The 17,944-nt window shown below is 34.6% G+C and overlaps 2 protein-coding genes across 4 annotated transcripts; one reads left to right on the top strand and one right to left on the bottom strand.

The window, feature by feature from the left end:
- The first annotated feature begins 3,052 nt into the window (after positions 1-3,052).
- On the top strand, positions 3,053-4,174 carry LOC144850477 (histamine H4 receptor-like). Its single transcript, XM_078707758.1, has one exon. The coding sequence runs from the start codon at positions 3,053-3,055 to the stop codon at positions 4,172-4,174; it is 1,122 nt and encodes a 373-aa protein (XP_078563884.1).
- A 688-nt stretch (positions 4,175-4,862) lies between these two features.
- LOC144849940 (protein-glutamine gamma-glutamyltransferase 4-like) lies at positions 4,863-17,615 on the bottom strand. 3 transcript variants are annotated; one of them, XM_078707075.1, is made up of 17 exons: positions 17,546-17,615; positions 16,894-16,956; positions 15,528-15,738; positions 15,177-15,278; positions 14,879-15,061; positions 14,242-14,502; positions 13,194-13,312; positions 12,944-13,048; positions 12,524-12,698; positions 12,142-12,283; positions 11,901-12,004; positions 7,772-8,023; positions 7,344-7,552; positions 6,884-6,959; positions 6,254-6,414; positions 5,846-5,988; positions 4,863-5,726 (listed from the first exon to the last, which is right to left on the bottom strand). In XM_078707075.1, the coding sequence occupies exons 3-17, from the start codon at positions 15,733-15,735 to the stop codon at positions 5,579-5,581; spliced, it is 2,388 nt and encodes a 795-aa protein (XP_078563201.1). In that variant the 5' UTR covers positions 15,736-15,738; positions 16,894-16,956; positions 17,546-17,615; the 3' UTR covers positions 4,863-5,578. The 3 variants fall into 3 exon arrangements, with proteins under 3 accessions (XP_078563201.1, XP_078563198.1, XP_078563199.1); XM_078707072.1 differs by having other exon boundaries at positions 16,894-17,007; positions 17,546-17,607; XM_078707073.1 differs by lacking the exon at positions 17,546-17,615 and having other exon boundaries at positions 16,894-17,102.
- Positions 17,616-17,944: the final 329 nt, after the last annotated feature.

Genomic DNA, 17,944 nt, shown 5'->3' with positions numbered 1-17,944 from the left:
CTGGAATTGACCTTACATGTTCGATAATTTGATTAAGATAATTAAAATATCGAAAACTAATCAGAATAAATTCGTATTTATTATAGCTCGGTGGTTTGCAACGCAATGACGACGTTTATGCGCAACGACCAATCAAAATGGATCATCTGAACTGTCGCGTGTGGTTGTTGGTCAAATCACTTGTGTTGCGTTCTTGCGTTGCGCCTCTAGTCTAAAAAAAATGACACAAACTGTGATCGCGTTCTATCTGAGGCATACGAGTGCATTCAACAATCTGATTGGAGACCTACTTATAGTTAGACTTAAATTATAATGTACATGTGCAGTAGAAAGTTGACAAATCAAAATGGATCATCAGAACAGTCGCGTGTGATTGGTCAACTCACTTGCGTCGCGTTACGTCCTTGCGTTGCGTCTCAAGTGGGAACCAAGCATTAAGCGTAACGAATGTTGACCAATCAAAATGGATCATCAGAACTGTCGCGTGTGATTGGTCAACTCAATTGCGTTGCGCTGCGTCCTTGCGTTGCGTCTCTATTGGAAACCAAGGATTAAGCGCAACAAAGGTTGACCAATTAGAATGGATCCTCAGAAGAGTCGCGTGTGATTGGTCAACTTACTTGCGTTGCGCTGCGTCGTCCAAGTGCAGACCACCACCGTTAATAACCACCGCCTATTACGAAATAGTCTATTTTTTTAGTCCATTTATAAACAAACTGAAACGCAAGACAAACACAGTTATTAAACCAGCAACAAATAAATAAAAGATACAATTACAGCCAAACGTATCTCAATTATACAAAATAAATAAGCGACAAGTCATAATCTATCGGATGGCGTATAGGATTCACGATTTATAAGCATAAAATATAATTTACATAATTTTCAGGTCAAATCAAGCAAACGATGACGAATTAACTTAATGTTTATCAATATGCTATCAATTTGATGGTAGTAGAGTAATTAAATTACAGTCGCCTTATTAATAAGCGGTTAAAGTCTATTTACACGATCTATAGATATAGGAACTTAGCTTGCAGATGTTTGCCTGTAATAAGTATCATGCGTGATGGTAAGTGATGACGACTTAAGCCATGTCAAAATGCTTCATGTTTATGATGGCCGGAGGTAGGTCTACAATAGTTACAAAGGATTCAATGATCATAAATGAGTAAGTATGAAAACGATGTTCTATAGTTTAAGTGTGATCATGATGATTATTAATGTTAAATACTTCATCGGCAATGACAATTAGGAAGATAAGTATGTTCATCCGGTTGTCTTAAATTTTGTTTTTGTTTACTAAATAATTACTTTGCTTTCTTCTCAGATTAGTTATTCTATCATCTTGAAACAATAACAATAAATCATAAAATAATACATTTTACGAAACAGAACCTTTGAACTTACGATAGTTATAGGATATTTCTGATCGAGTGTGTTAATAACAAAATGTATAAATAATATTCTTTAAAGCATTGTTTAATCATTGTACATAACAACGATTCGGGCTATAATATCTCAGTAGATAAACTTGTTAGTTAAATGAGAAATTGTATTATTACGAGTAAATCAAATATTTTACATGCAATAATTTTGTTATTGTATCTTAATGTTTATGACTGGTTCGAGATCGGTAGCTTACAGAAAAAAAACCAATTCATATCGACATTTTAAAATCTCTTTTGAATTTAGAATTCCGTAATAAAACATTATTCTACATTAATCTAGGCCTACAATATAATACATATATCGACGTCTTCCCAGCTCTTTATTATTTATTATTGGATATTCATTCATACAAGACAATGTAATATCAATAACAACATTGGAAATATCTGTAGTATTGCACGAGTTTGTGTCTGGTGGACATCAGAGATAACAAGGCCATATACATGGCTGCAGTCGCGTCCTTAAGTTAGTGTTTACCGACCAACCGACCTACCGACATAGTGAGCTGTAGAGTCGCGTTGCAGGCGACTAAAGAAACACTATGTTTTAGCAACGTTCCGCAAGCTATTACGTTACATCCGTATTTAAAATTGTTACACTTTCCTGTGAAAAAAACGATATACAGTATTTAACTGCGTTGTTCACGGAAAACATGGATAATTTATTGGATCTCTCACGCTCTACATGTGACCAATATAGCAAGTAATAATGTGATACTTTGGTAGATTATTTGATATGACATGATTATTATAATAGTTATTATTTCAAAAGATCATCATAATTATTATATTAAATAAGAAACCGTAGAAAAGTCACGTTCTATAAACGCTTCTAAGAATGTTCTTAGATTTCCCGTAAGTAATTTTTGTTCAATTCAAATAATACTAATTTGGATAATAATGCTAGAATAAGATCCGGAAAATCGATGTGCTACTTTTAGTGATTACTTTTTTACACAAAATCTATCGAATCAACAAGTAAGAAATATAATATTCTAAAAAAAAATAAATTAAACAATGTAATTTGATACATGATAATTAAAGATCAATAATAAAATTATTATACGATTCCACCAATGAAAGGACTTATTACGTGCACATTAATTACAATAAAATGCACTTTCTTTTCAGAAACGATCTCAAATTAATCTAATGATACAGAGAGGACAATAATCGCACAGCAAAATGGATCATAAACTTGTTTGTTACAAGTGAAGCCACGCTATAAATTGATGCAATAATTATACATCAACTCAGATAGGTATTAAAAACCTTTAATTCCAATTTCTATCAGTTTGGTCGAACCTTGCCGTGCTGGATTCATATCGGTTTAATAATATATATATTAACTCTGTAATGAGATCAAATTCTTTCTTAGAGAGTTTGATTTATGAACGACGACAGCGCGCACTAATGGATGCACACTAATGAAGAAATATAATTTATGAAATTACTTTTTTCGTAGAAAAGACGAGCAAAATGACGGTTTAAAATACAATTTCTTCATTCGTCATCGGTTTGTTGACTGGCTGAAAAGTACGCGGCAGCAGTAAAATACGTCAGTTTTTGTGTAAGCGTCGTGCAGCTCCAAAAACGATAAAATGTCCACCAATAACTCGACTATTTTACCCAGCGATGTGGATACTGTTGGTTTCTCTACTGTTGTATTTGGAATAAATACTCCGTTAGTCACTTACGGCAATGGAAGCGGCTTCAATGACGACAGTGGCGGCGGCGACGATTCATTCTACGCATTCCCGCTACCATCAGCAATTGTACTATCGTTCATTTTGTTTTCTTTGTGCGCTGTAACTGTATTTGGAAATCTGCTGGTGATACTTAGTTTCATCACAGATGTCAATATCAGAAAGCGATACGACAACTGGTTTGTTTTAATGCTGTCTGTAGCGGATCTTATCGTAGGAGCAATATCCTTACCGCTCAACTCGCTCTGGGTTCTCAGCGATCATTGGCCATTCGGCAAGAGTGTATGTCAGTTCTTTCTTGTAGCAGACTACATCGCGTGTTTCATGTCTGTCATATCAATGGTGTTCATCAGTTTAGACCGGTATTGGCTCGTTACTAAAGAGTTACAATATTTTAAATTCCAGAGTCTGACACGCGTCTTAATCATGATAATATCCAGTTGGACGATGGTGATAACATTTTACTTGTTAACAGTGTTCAAGTGGACGATATGGATTGGTGAAAACTGGGTGGATTATACCCAAGAGTGCGAATTAGAAGCGCTTGGTAGCGTAGCGTTTAATTCAATTTTGTTTGTAATCGAATTTGTAATTCCATTCACAGCGATTGTTGTTTTTAATGTAATAATTTATATTAACATTCGTAAAAGATCGCAAGGTTTGGTTAGTAAAAACCAAGTCGCGTTCGTTTCTGAAAAAAGTGAAAAATCAAACAGCACTCAAATGTTGAACAAGCACAGACGCGCAGCTAAAAATCTATCGATTTTAGTGAGCGCGTTTTTAATTTGCAGACTACCTCTTTACATCACTTCGATAACGTCCGTAACTTGTGACGATTGTGTCAGCAGTACGGTTTGGGAGTTGGTCAACTATGTACTCTGGTGCAACTCAACCATCAACCCGTTGCTGTATGCGATAACAAAACCAATATTTAAAAATAACTTTAAGAAGATCGTCTGCCGCTGTAAAGGATTTCAAACAGATGTATCTAATTTACAGGTATCAAATAATTCTTAAGTTAACAAAACAATTGTCGCCTTCTACACAGACTTTGCAAAACGTTTCTTGACAAAATCTGGGATTGTAAATAAAAGTTTGTCAGCGTTTTGCTAAAAATATCAGTACAAAACAATTGGAAATGTTGTAATGAAGATACAATTTGTATTACATTTATTAAAATTTATATTATAATTATGTACAATTACATTAATCTTTATTTACGGCCAATAAAGCCTAGTAATATTGAAATAAATTATAAGATTTTCTATTTATTATTAAACAACATTCTATTTATAATTGTGTATAAATATTTAAAATATGTGAAACTCTATTATTGTATTAAACTAAAATGAAATATTTGTATTGTATCGTGTTTAAAAAAAAATATGTTTGAAAGTTAAAGCAAAACAAAAAAATTATAAATATTTTCTGCATAATGTACAATTCAGTAAAATTCAAAGATTTCTATTAAGGTTGGAAGGATAAAGTAAATGAGACATGATAAAAAAAATAATTACCTAAAAGTTCCTAAACTGCTTTGAATTACCATATAAGGAGTAGAATGAACTTTATCTGACTATCCTATGACATCATTGTTAGCAGAATCTAACGGAAGTACTCCAAATAAAAATGTAAGAAAATGATATGTAAGAAAATGATATGTAAAAAAATGATATGTAAGAAAATGATATGCAAGAAAATGATATGTTAAAAAATGATATGTAAGAAAATGATATGTTAGAAAATGATATGTAAGAAAATGATATGTTAGAAAATGATATGTAAGAAAATGATATGTAAGAAAATGATATGTAAGAAAATGATATGTTAAAAAATGATATGTAAGAAAATGATATGCAAGAAAATGATATGTTAAAAAATGATATGTAAGAAAATGATATGTTAGAAAATGATATGTAAGAAAATGATATGTAAGAAAATGATATGTAAGAAAATGTAAGAAAAGCTTTAAGATAACTAAAAACTACCTTATAGAAAACTTGAAATTGCAGAGTGGCACTTTCTTGTTTCTTCAATTAGCACACAATCTCTCATAGAGTGACAGCACTTGCAAAGGGTCCAGAGGTGATGGGGAGAACACCTTGACCCTTGACCTCAACATTAGGAAAATAAAGTACAATAACAAATAATTCTAAGATATTATATGTTGTGCAATGTTTTCTTGATTTGAATAAATGATTTTTCTCGAAAGAGAATTCTCATATTGGTTGATTCATTTTGATATCACACACAAACAACAAACACAGATAAAAACACATACAAATGGCATCACTGTATGGTACCAGGGATGATAGCCCTCTCAATCAGCAAAACTGGGTTTACACCTTGAGGGTTTCTCTAAACTCCTCTCTGTCTACCCTTTACCCTTTTTAGAAATCACTTGTGTTGTTGAGTAGAGCTCTAGACAAGGCGTTCAATATCAAGCTCGATATAGCCAGTTACATTGTTGATTTGATCACAGGTAAAACCAGCAATTAATGTTTGATGACCTCCTTTAATTAATCTTAGCTTCATCTTAGTCTTGAGATTTTGGAACGGTTCAATATCTCTACAATTAACATAACACACACAAAATAATAACATAATAGGAAATGTAGTAATTGAAATATAAATACAAATGTAGTAATTGAAATATAGGTGAAATATACAGCATGTGAATGTACTTACGGTAGGTCAACTGATTTCACAGCCTCTACCCCACAACCATCAACTGATAGTTTACAATTGGTGAGTGTCATGCTCACTGGGTTCATAAAATGGAAGACGGCAAAGAATATCTCATCAGCTTTCAATCCTTCTGTGTTCTTAAGCTAGAAGAAGATTTAAAAGTTTTTTTATCAGAGATGGAGAGCAACATGCTAAGTGGACCGCCGATGGCTAACTAAAATTATGAAAACATTGGGAATTCGATTTGGGAGATTTATTTTGTAACAACATTTTATTTTTCCTACTAATGCACTACTTGTTTTGGCCAGGTGTTAGAAGTTTACAAGGGTTATTTTTCAGATGACTTCTAACAAATCTAGGGGCTTCTTTTTAAGAAGAATATCTTTAAATATCAAAAAACTATCTTACAGTTATTTCAAGTTCCGGACGAGCAAGACACATATCAGATTGAGCAATGAGCTTGGTTTTAGTTTCTTCAATTGTACCAACCAGGTAAATCTTTAAACAACTGTGATCTGCTAGCTGCATCATGTAGTCTGATGCAGCCATGTGTACAACTGATGAACTAGCTTTACACAAAAACAAAATAAATATACATCAGGACAGAGATTGATATGTATGTGTGTCCTCTGTACTCTGTACTAAAGGTTCAACCTGGAAGAAGCAGTATGCATTGATACTGTATGGTAGGTACATACCAGGATCCATAATTAATGCTAAAGATGTGTCAAAATTGAGGTAAATAGCGGTACACAGGTAAAACTAAACAATTGCAAGAAGACTTTAATCAAGAAGGTGAAGGTTTGGGAAAGATCTGGATCCTTACTTCTTGAATTCAGATTGATGAAATGTTTATCATCATAAACAGAACTTGTCACATGCGAACCTATACATGCTTACTCAAAGACGTACAGAGCGTTTAAGTTGATGATGTTTATCATAATTGTGGACATTTAATATCCTTATCCATATTATGATGATACTATAAATCACTATGATAATGATTACAACAATAAGATTTGATTATTAAAAACTTACTTTCACTTGGTTTTAACTTAACAGCTAGCAATTCTTCTTTGCACCGTGCCTTGGTAACACCAGTGTAGAAGCATGACTAAGAAGATCAATGTAAAAAAATCCAGTATTGTGCAAGTTTTGTTGATTGCCTAGCTATCACCGGTAAAGTCACACAACAAACTCTTTTACATTGCCTAGCAAACTCTGCAGCATACACACACAAAACGCTGGTGTTTGTGAAAATGATATAATATTTACTAGTAAACTATTGTATAACAAAGTCAAAGTGCTTAGAATAACCTCAAATCACATTTGGAAACGGTTTAGACCATTTTGATCATTCCGATAAACTTTTTCACACAAAACATCAACGTCCTTAGACTCAAATCCCATTTGGAAACGATTGGCATATAGAAACACCAAAAGGATAGAATTTTCTTTTTGAATATTTTCAACTGTATTTTACAAATGGATAACTTACAAACACCAAAAGCTTAGCATCTACATTCCTCTCCTCTGAACTTGTATTATGCATTGTAATAGTAATATCAAAGTCTCCTGCTACAACTACATCACTAGGGGTCTCAATTGTGATGATGACATCATGTATTTGTTCACCATTTCTTTCCTCCACTGCTTGGATACCTAGTTCATTTGCTGTCTGCATCGTCATCTTGTAATCTTTGCTTCCTGCGAAATAAGACACCATAATATATCAATAATGAAAGGAAATAGTCATAAGGAAATCTTAAAGGTTTATGTTTTTCCTAATGATCATCAATTATTTTAAGATTAGGTACAGCAGGATTTGAAGTTGTGAGGTTTTTTGATTTTTAACTTTAAAGCAAGATGAAGAATGTTAATTAATGGTTATAGTCAATTAATAATTGTTAAATAGAATAATGGTACCTTTAGGATGCCTGTACAGGTTTGTGATATCCTCTGGTTCACTCTTTCCTGGTTGCTTTGTGAAGATGGATTGACCTTTGACATCTTCTTGCTGTGCAACAGTCATATTTCTGTACACACCAAATTCCTCCAAGCAAGTCCAAAATGTTGTGAATGAGTTGACTGAAGTAAACAGCTGATTGGTGTCATGTGGGTAATATAGATGACCTTGTTTTACAGCATTCAATGGTACTGGACCAATGCTACGAAGACCTGTTTCAATTTATAAAAAGGTGTTAAAATTTCATCTTTGCCAAACTTAAATGTGGGAGAATAACCTGATTGGTGTCTCTTGGGTAATATAGATGACCTTGTTTTATAGCACTCAATGGTACTGAACCTGTTTCAATTCAATCAAGTATAACTAAATATTAAATGTTATAAATCTTACAGCCTAATTGACATACAGCTGTCACCAAAAGGCACTCATATAATCTTATCAGGCCCTTATACTCTAGAAGCCTGCGTAAAGTACTGGAGGGTATAATAATAATAACTGGTACTTGATATAGCGCATTATGCTGAAAGCCTCAATGCGCTTTACAAAGACAGAAAATTTTGAAAAATTACAAATTAAAAAGGTGGGTTTTGAGGAGAGATTTGAAGACACTGGTGGAAGTAGCCTGACGGATTTCAATAGGCAACGCATTCCATAGAGAAACGGATGCCGAAGAAAATGAACGATTTCCATAAAACTTAGTGGAGGGATGAAATATATGGGCAAGAAGAGACTCAGATCGAGATCTCAGAGACCGCTTAGGAACATAAGGTTGAATAAGTTCAGAAATGAACTTAGATGAAGAATTATGAAGAGCTTTGAAAACAAAGAGCAGGATCTTGAATGTAATTCTTTGTGTTACCGGAAGCCAGTGAAGCTGTCTCAGCACAGGTGTGATATGTTGCCTTATGGGGCTTTGAACGACCAATCGGGCAGCTGTGTTCTGGACTCGCTGAATTTTAGAGATATCCTTTGCTGGTAAGCCATAAAGTAATGAGTTACAACAGTCTAGCCTTGATGTAACAAAGGCGTGAACAAGAATCTCAGTTGATCTTGAATCCAGGTACTTCCGAATGCTTCCAATTTTACGAATAGCGTGAAGCCCAGCTTTGCAGATGTTATGTACCTGATTGGACATACAAAGCGTTGAATCCATGACAACTCCAAGGTTTCTACAGGATGACGATGGTTGAATGAAAGAATTACCAATCTTAACAGAGGCAGTCCAACACGCAGGCTTAAAACGAGAAGAAAAATGAATAAGTTCTGTTTTAGCATCATTCATAACCAGGTTGTTAGATTGACACCATGCTCTGACTTCGGCAATACAGGATTCAAGTTTACTGACAGCAGAATTACGCTGATTAGGGTTGAAAGTGACATAAAGCTGAGTGTCATCAGCGTACGCCATACACTTCACATTGTGAGATTCAATAAGGTCAAGTAGTGGGGCGGTAAATAAAATAAACAGAAGAGGACCAACCACAGACCCTTGTGGAACACCAACTGTAAGCAGAGTCGGGTTCGACAAAACATCCTTGATGACAATGGACTGGGACCTATCATTTAGATATGATGCAAACCAATTATGACCAATTCCAGAGATACCGTAACGTGATGATAGACGATGTAATAACTGCTTATGGTTGATGGTGTCAAAAGCAGCACTGAAGTCTAAAAGGACCATAAGAACCTCATTATGGTTGTCAAGTGCAATGCTAATATCATTATGCACAAGAAGAAGTGCAGATTCTACACTATGGTTTGGACGATAGGCGGATTGTCTAGTGGCAAATAACCCATTTCTATTCAGATATGATTGCAGCTGACTGGACACAACCCTCTCAATAATTTTTCCAAGGAATGGAAGATTGGAAATGGGTCTGTAACTTGCAAATTCCTCAACATCCAAAGATGGCTTCTTTAACAATGGTGTTATGCAGGCATGTTTGAGTGAAGATGGAAAGATACCTGAGCTCAGTGAGGTGTTGACAACTTTTGTAAAGAAGGGAAGAAGGGTAGGAAGACAAGTCTTAAATAATTTAAGAGGAAGCGGATCCAGGGAGCAAGAGGTAATGGAGGCTGACTTAATGACATTAAGTAAATCATCAGCAGAGACAGGGTCAAAGGTATTGAAATTACTTTTACATGATTGAGATTCAACATAATGAGGGGAGGTTGATGAAAAAGTTCTGCAATATCTCTCAATCTTATTCTTAAAAAAGTCAGAGAATAGATTTGCAAGAGTTTTAGCATCATCATGAGCTGGAAGAGGACTAGAGATGGCAGTAGATGTTAACTTGTCAACAACACGGAATAACTTGCGTTGATCACATCCTAATACCTCATCTTTGTGATACTCCGTCTTGGCCTTATAAAGATGTTCATTGTAGTTAGTGCACTGATTATGGTACAGTTGTTTGTCTACCATGAGACCAGATTTCAGCCACTTGCGCTCCAGACGTCGACGCTCCTGCTTCATTGAACGATGTTCACCTGTATACCAGGGTGCATGAGGGCGAAGCACAAGAGTGCGAAGCACAGGTGGAGAATGAGAATCTAATATTTTCTGTAACGACACATTATACCCCTTCACCATAGAATCAATGTCAGAGGCCAGGGAACATTGTGAGAGAGAATCAAGAACATCAGACTGGAATTTGACGATGTCTATGTTTTTGACATTTCGTGAAACTACTTGTGTTATGCTGGGCCCAGGACGATTAATGTTAACCTGACACTTAATGGCATGATGGTCCGAAGGCATACCATGTTGGATGGATATTTTGCTAAGCAGGTCAGATTCTTTGCGGGAGATAAGTAAATCTAAAGTATGGTTGGCGATGTGAGTTGGGTCATGGATGTGCTGATATAAATCGAATGTCTCAAGAGTGTTGAGGAACAATACAGCATCCCTGTTGTTAGAATTATCAACATGAAAGTTAAAATCGCCTAAAATGACTAACTTGGAGGAGTTCACACTTAATGATTCTAGTAAAGAAGAAAATTCATTAATGAACATAGATGAGGTTAATTTGTTTTTGGCATTTGGAGGAACCCTATAGACAACCACAAGCTGAAAAGAGGAAGAAAAAGAAGCCAAAGTAATCTTTGAGCATTCCATGGATTTGAAAGGAGGAGACTCGCAACAATGTATCTGAATACCATCACGAACAATGACTGCAATGCCACCACCCCGGCCATGAGTCCGAGGGGTATGAACAACATTGTAGTTAGGCAGTGTTGTTTTTATATCAGCAATGGTGCGATCATCTCTACTATCACCCGTCAGCCATGTCTCCACAACAGCCAGTGTATCAAGATGATTATCAATGATAAAATCACAGAGCGCAGTTGATTTGTTCTTGGCCCTAATAGATCTGGCATTCCATGTGGCTAAGTTAATCTTAGCACCCGAGTGACTGGGCAGGCGATGGCTGATGGTGGTGGGGTAGCATAAGTTGGTAAAGTTGACACCACGACCTGCTTTAGGTAAAGAATGCTGGGTAGAAAGAACAGGTATAGGTTTCCGAATAGTAACTCTTTTACCAGCCCTACAGCCACGGTATGATCTGAAAATACCGCATTCTTTCAACACCTGATATGTAGAGGGGGAAATCCATTGTCTACGACAATTTCGAAGTTGTAGTAGCGTACCCCTACTATACACACGCAAGTCAAAGGTAGATACAGGGCTAGGCCCAGTATAGAGAGATGGATAGACACCAAAGGAATTAATGGGGCTAGGCCTAGGCCAGCATAGCACAGGGCTAGGCCTAATGTTTACATCAGGTTGAGGGGGCCAAAAGGGCTTACCAACAGTGAACCATTCAGAACAAGTAGGCTGTACTCCACCAGTTTGAAGCCTACAAAAATCACTACTAAAAACACTAAAATGAGAAGCAGAAGTGAAATATTGAGGAAAATAAGTCATCTTCTGGATTCAATGTTGAAACAATTACATTGAATCAATAAAAATATGGTCAAAAAAGTGGAAATTAATTAAAATTTCCAGGAGCAATGTAAAGGCAGCTATAGCACACAGCTCAGCGCCAAAAAATTTGGGGAAGGGGGTGTGATAAACAAAAATACCTTTGTTAGTTTCTTGAGGGGTCGGGTCAAGTGCTTGCCATCCGTCATAACCGTGCGGTAGATCCTTTCTTGTCATCCACACCTCGTTCCAAACATGGAAGAACCTACCAAGTAATAAAATGTTAATTTAAGCATTCCTAAAAAATCAACTGATCCAGTCTATTAGGCGAATCTGATGTCAGCTCATTGTTTTGTTTATATTTACTTGTTTGCAAGGATAAAGAAAGCATGAAGAGCTTACCAAAGGGATTGATCATTCAGGTTTTCTATTGGTTGATTTGAATTGGAATCAAAATGGACGTTAACTGTTGTGTCTTGTTCGGTGTCATGGTTACAGTTGAAGCTGGTGACGCATCGTGAAGGAATCCCAACACAGCGACACACTGAAATCAAAATGGTGGATATTGTCTGATGAATTAGCATGTGAAATAAATACTAGGAATGGTTGATAGTCTGAACTATGAGTGAAAAACAAAATAGTTCATTTTTAACTTCAGTGAAGCGATCCCAATTGTTCTAGTCAGTACATGCTGGAATTTACTGGAAATCAGAAATCATTTTTATCTGGTTCACAAACAAAACTGATACATGTACAAGATTAGATATACAATGATGAACCCTACTTGTGGTCAGTAATCCAGCCAGTGTCCAGCATTGTCCATATCTGACCGGTCTCTGGGTTCGCATATACTCTTCCAATATCCTACGGCTACTGTTCCATGTTGTCGGAGGAGTTGCAAAAGAATATTTATTATTGTACCGACTTTCCATAACACCGTATTCATTATGACCATTCAACTGCAGGGGCAAAATAGAATAAGAGGCAATCTGTGAGTTTATTTGACAAAACACTATACACTCACATAAAATGCCCTTGAGGTGTGTGTTATTTACAGCACACTTTTACACACTAAGATACATACATACTGTATAACACATCTAAATGTGTCAATTTGTTAAAAGACAAGTCCTGTGAAACAAATCACAAATGAATAATTACTGATAATCACTGACCAATAATTAGTGCATAAATTGATATTTACCACATCACATAGAATTTGACAGACTTTAACTGGATCGTTTCGTGATGCAACTTTGACTCTAGATTCAATCATGAACATCATACACCTCAGAACTCCTTCATCAAACTGAAAAAAAAGAAGTTTAATTTCATTTTAATTAAAATGTTGTTGATTATTTGCAATTAATAATGTTGTTACCAGCATGATTATTTAAGCAGCTTCGACAACTTTGTCCAATATAGTTAAGAAAACAAGACAAGTTAAAACAAACCTGAGCAAAATCCCAAGCTCTTTTTCTGAGTTGCTTGGCAGTTCCAAACCAGATATAACCAGTATCGCATTGAATATATTCTTTGCGTTCAACATCTGTGCTGAGATAAACAGCATCATCTATGAATCAGACAATTTTGAAAGATAAATAATAAATATTTCATCAACTAGAAGCTCTGCTTTTAACCCTTGAATTTTAAAAAGTTAGTTAGAAGGCTTTGTTTTGTGGTAAGACAAATTTTGGTACAAGAACTATTCATTAATTTTGAATTATGCATTAGGAATTTTATCGTATTTAATTGTATATTATTATATCTGTATTACTTTTCCACATGGTAACCCTAACCTACTTACAATATTTTATGTATTACTTTCTGTATACCATTTACATAATAGCGTTTATATACTCAATAACAATAAAAGGGTTTAATGCTGCACTTTGAACTAGGATATTGCTGATCAATTGTAATCAAGTTTTACCGAAATTGTTTCATTTAAGATTTGGTGAACTCTACTTATTAACAAAGCAATAATAGTTATTACATTAAAATATAATGAATGTATTATTCTATGATGGGTTTTCTAATCAAATATAGTGATTTCAGAATGCTCTACTCTGAATATAATGAAAATAATCTGTATGTATGTGCAATACAATGAATAATATTCTACTTAAAAACAATAGTCGGTTTAATTGGTATTGTTCAAATGGATTCATCATAATTCTAATTTCTGCCAAATACAAGAGACAGAAATATAAAAGGTGATGAAATACCAACCAGGTGGTTACCAACAACCGCAACCCCTCCCCGTAAAAAAAAAAAATCGACCAACAGAACAGAACAGAACAGAAATTGACCAACAACTTTAAAAAATTTGAAATAATCAAAAAGTTTTGGGTTAAAAACAAATGTTGCTTTATAGAATATTTTTCTTCATCGATTACAAGAAAAACGAATTTATACTTCTTTTAATTGATATCCAGATCTCAATACAAATATATAGATATACTGATATCTCAGTAAATATATATAGAGAGATTACACTACCTTCACACCAGGGATTAAACAGTATATAGATAGGTTCTTCTTGTTCATATATAAATGACCTCTCTGGAAGTCCTTCTCGTTGTACTCTTGTTTTCATCATCAACCTATACCGTCCAACTAGTGCTGCTACCGGACACCATATCATCAAGGTTAAACAGCAATTCTCAATGCTCTTTATTGTAGCATTCCAACTGTTTTTATTTGATTCTTTTACCATTGGTATTTGAACTAAAGTGCCGTCACTAATTTTATGAACTGTTCCTGTAAAATAGAAATATTGTATTTTATAAAGCTTTGTCTACACTATCAAATTAGTTTGACAAAAAAAAGTGTGATTTCTTCTAATAAAATCCTTAATCACTTTCTTCAATTGGAATATTGTTTAATATAAAAGTTCTTTGAAAAAAGACCTTATTGGTAGTGATAGTGATATGACATCATCGTGTCCATATATGGGCATATCACATTTTTTGTCACATAAAGTTTGATAGTGTAGACAGAGCTTAACAGCATTTAAATGACCACAAAGTTATTTGTTTAAATTTACCAAATTGTTACCCATTTTCAGGCAAATGTATGAGTATGGATTTGCTCTTAAACTAAATGATACGAACAAGTAGTAGAGGAGACACAATACCTGTTCTCATTTGTATGGTAATAAAGTCAGTGTTCTCTTGAAATGGACGGTCTAACAGCACACTAATCTGGAAATCCTGACCACGGCGGATGATCAAATCTTTTGTTTGATATTCCTCTGTGCTGTGGAACCCTTTGTTGGTCAGACAATGGAGCTCAACTGCTTTCACAAACAACTGCCCACCTGAAAATAAAAGTTACAATTTTATAATCAAATAAACATTTTATGGCACATAACATGCAACAGAGCATAATGTAGTATTTCAGGTTCTACATGACAAATTCCTAAAAGCCTGTACCTGTGTCTGGGGGCGCTTCCAGCTTCCATGGTTCAAGCTTTCTTGGAGACATCCTTCCATTGTCACTATGGAAACGGTTAGCAACAGGTCCATTTATCAGTTCTAAAATAATGAAAACAAGCAGAATTTACATGAAACTTTAAGTTTTTAGATTTGGGTGGAACGTGAGGGAAGAGGTTTCAAAATTACATACTGTATATCTTCAGATTTAACATTGGAAAGAAGAAATTACTTTCAAATTTGATTTATTTAAAAAAAGTGGGGTACTGACAAAAGCCTTTATGGAATGGGTGTGTCGACTATTGACCAACAATAATACAGGTAGGCTTACTTAGAGATGAGTATACTCACCTGGTGAAGTTTTTTTTTCTGGGCCTGATGATTTGAGAGATGAACGAAGAGACCCTGTCTTGGTGGGGGTCCCTGGTGACGCATGCTTCTTCTTTCTTCGACCGCCACTGCGGAAATTACTCTTTCTAAAGTAGTTTGATCTCCTAAGTGGCGAGTCTTTACTTAAAGACCCATTATTGCTCTTGTCACTGGAAGGCTGGTTACCCATGATCTAGAAAAAATACAGTATTGGATGATCATGTAAATTATCAATCAATATATTTAATTCATCCTTAATTCATGGGGCAATTAAAAAAGAAGGAAAAAGATTTCATCAGTTTACAAAATGTTAATAGAACAAATTACGTTTATTATTTTAATAATGATTATAAAGTTGATTTATACGTCATTTATTATCATAAAAAAAACTTTAAAAATGCTAAAACTATAATAACAATGATGATAATAAAATTGATACTAATGAAAATAATAGCAATTGACGATATTAACGAAAAAGTATTCATTTGAATGAGAAATTGATGAAAATACAGATGACATTGAAACGCATGTTGTTGATGATAGTAAGTCCCTATCATAAATAGATCCGTACATATGTTTATCAAATGTGGTCAAATTACCTTTCAAATAACATAGAGTTGCAAATACAGTTAAATGCTCCTTTGTAAATATCCTGATTTCAGATGAACTTTAAAACAGATTAGTAAAAGATGGAGATTGAAAAGGATTAGTATTCATCTGTACTTGCACATGAATGTGTACATTCATGTCATTGTGAGACTCTGTAAGAGCCGAGTGGTTAGGACACTTGATTACACAAGAAAGACCTGGGTTCAATTCACAACAAAATGACTAAAACTAAGCTTTAAATAAGTACCTGGTTGACAAATACTGTGGAGGATAAGACTGTAAAGGAACTAATGCAGAGGTTTTAGTACGATAGGCTCCTCCAGTTTGTTTTACTACACTATGTATGATACAGGACTCACCATCTAGCCAATGTAGAGCCTACAAACACCGGATAGAAAACTAAACAATAAACTATTGTAAAGAATTGAATGACAATATGACGAACTGAATCTGTATAAACATGCACTTATCTACAGTACACAGATGTTCTTGAGTCTCACCATATGGGCTTCAATATAGACCAACACTGTACAATTCTATCACAGTACTTTTTATAGCCATAGATATAGTTTACTATACAGTATGTAGGATCTGTATAGCATACCATTTCAGCCTATTGTAACAATAAAAAAGCAAGCAATGAAAACCTACCTGTAAACCTACAACCAAGCCTTAGTTTGCCTAAATACTTTGCATTGATAACTAAAGCCTTACCTATAAAAAAAACATCAAATATTACCTCAACTCAATAGATAGCAAATTCCTCAACGAAGTACAATACAACACACACGGCCCACTTCATCTATAGAATTTGTATGAAAACAGCAATCAAATGTATATGTTGAATCTTTATCTATAACAACACATAAAGATTGCAATCTATTATTAATACAGTCAAAACCAATATAGTAGGTGAACAAAACCATTGAATTCTGTTCGACATTTTATGGACTTTGTTCCGCTTTTGAGGAAGTGTTTACTTTGTATCTATACAACAGTAGGTTCCTATTTTCAAACATTTAATACAGACAGAGGATGTGTATAATGTCTATAATCAGACATTAAAGTCAATATGCTAGTAAGTTGATATGAGCTATATGTGATGGTTATCAGTGGGTAAATAAGAAAAATATTTGGGGAAGAGAGGGGGAGAAACGGGGGATGGAGAGGGGAAACGAGGATAGAGAGGAGAGGGTAAGGATAGAGAGGGAGAAAGGAGGATAGAGAAGGGAAACTGGGAGTGGCAAAAGAAAAATGGGGATGAAATAGGGCAATTGGGGAGTGCAAAGAAACAAAATAAAAGGAAGGGGAAGGATGGGTACTGTGGGTGAAATAATACAATGTTACCAAAGTTAATTACTAGTATTAAAACTAATTATTGTGATACTTACCATCATAAAAACTGAAAAGAATTAAAACAGGTAGACTTCTACTGCAGTACGTACACACTCTCTAGGTTTGTACTTAAGTATGGACCTGTTTTCTCAAGCACTTACACTTTAAAACCATGGCGCACCATTACAGTATTTATAGACAATAAGAACTTTAAACCCAAGGATTAATTCATGAATGATGTTATTCAATTATTCATTTGTTATGAGTTTGACTATTGTTCTATAAACAATAGAAAATATGGCAAAAATAACATATGTGTTTGTTGTGAACTTTGAAATATTAAAAACAGGATGTATGTATCAAAGGTTTCTACAAATACATTGTTTTAGATGCATACAGTAGCTGATTTTAGTTACTGTATCTATAATTTATATCATAGGCAAATTCTATGATAC

This window comes from Antedon bifida, chromosome 8 (genome assembly GCF_963402885.1).
Source record: "Antedon bifida chromosome 8, ecAntBifi1.1, whole genome shotgun sequence".
NCBI lineage: Eukaryota > Metazoa > Echinodermata > Crinoidea > Comatulida > Antedonidae > Antedon > Antedon bifida.
This window is presented reverse-complemented; position numbering and strand designations above follow the sequence as displayed.

Bases quoted from the DNA above. Each gene is read 5' to 3' on its own strand.
- LOC144850477 (XM_078707758.1), top strand. From the start codon at position 3,053: ATGTCCACCAATAACTCGACTATTTTACCCAGCGATGTGGATACTGTT.
- LOC144849940 (XM_078707075.1), bottom strand. From the start codon at position 15,735: ATGGGTAACCAGCCTTCCAGTGACAAGAGCAATAATGGGTCTTTAAGT. The intron at 15,279-15,527 runs GTGAGTATACTC...TCATTATTTTAG, and splicing joins AGAAAAAAAAACTTCACCAG to AACTGATAAATGGACCTGTT. The intron at 6,415-6,883 runs GTAAGTTTTTAA...TTTTGTGTAAAG, and splicing joins TAAGTTAAAACCAAGTGAAA to CTAGTTCATCAGTTGTACAC.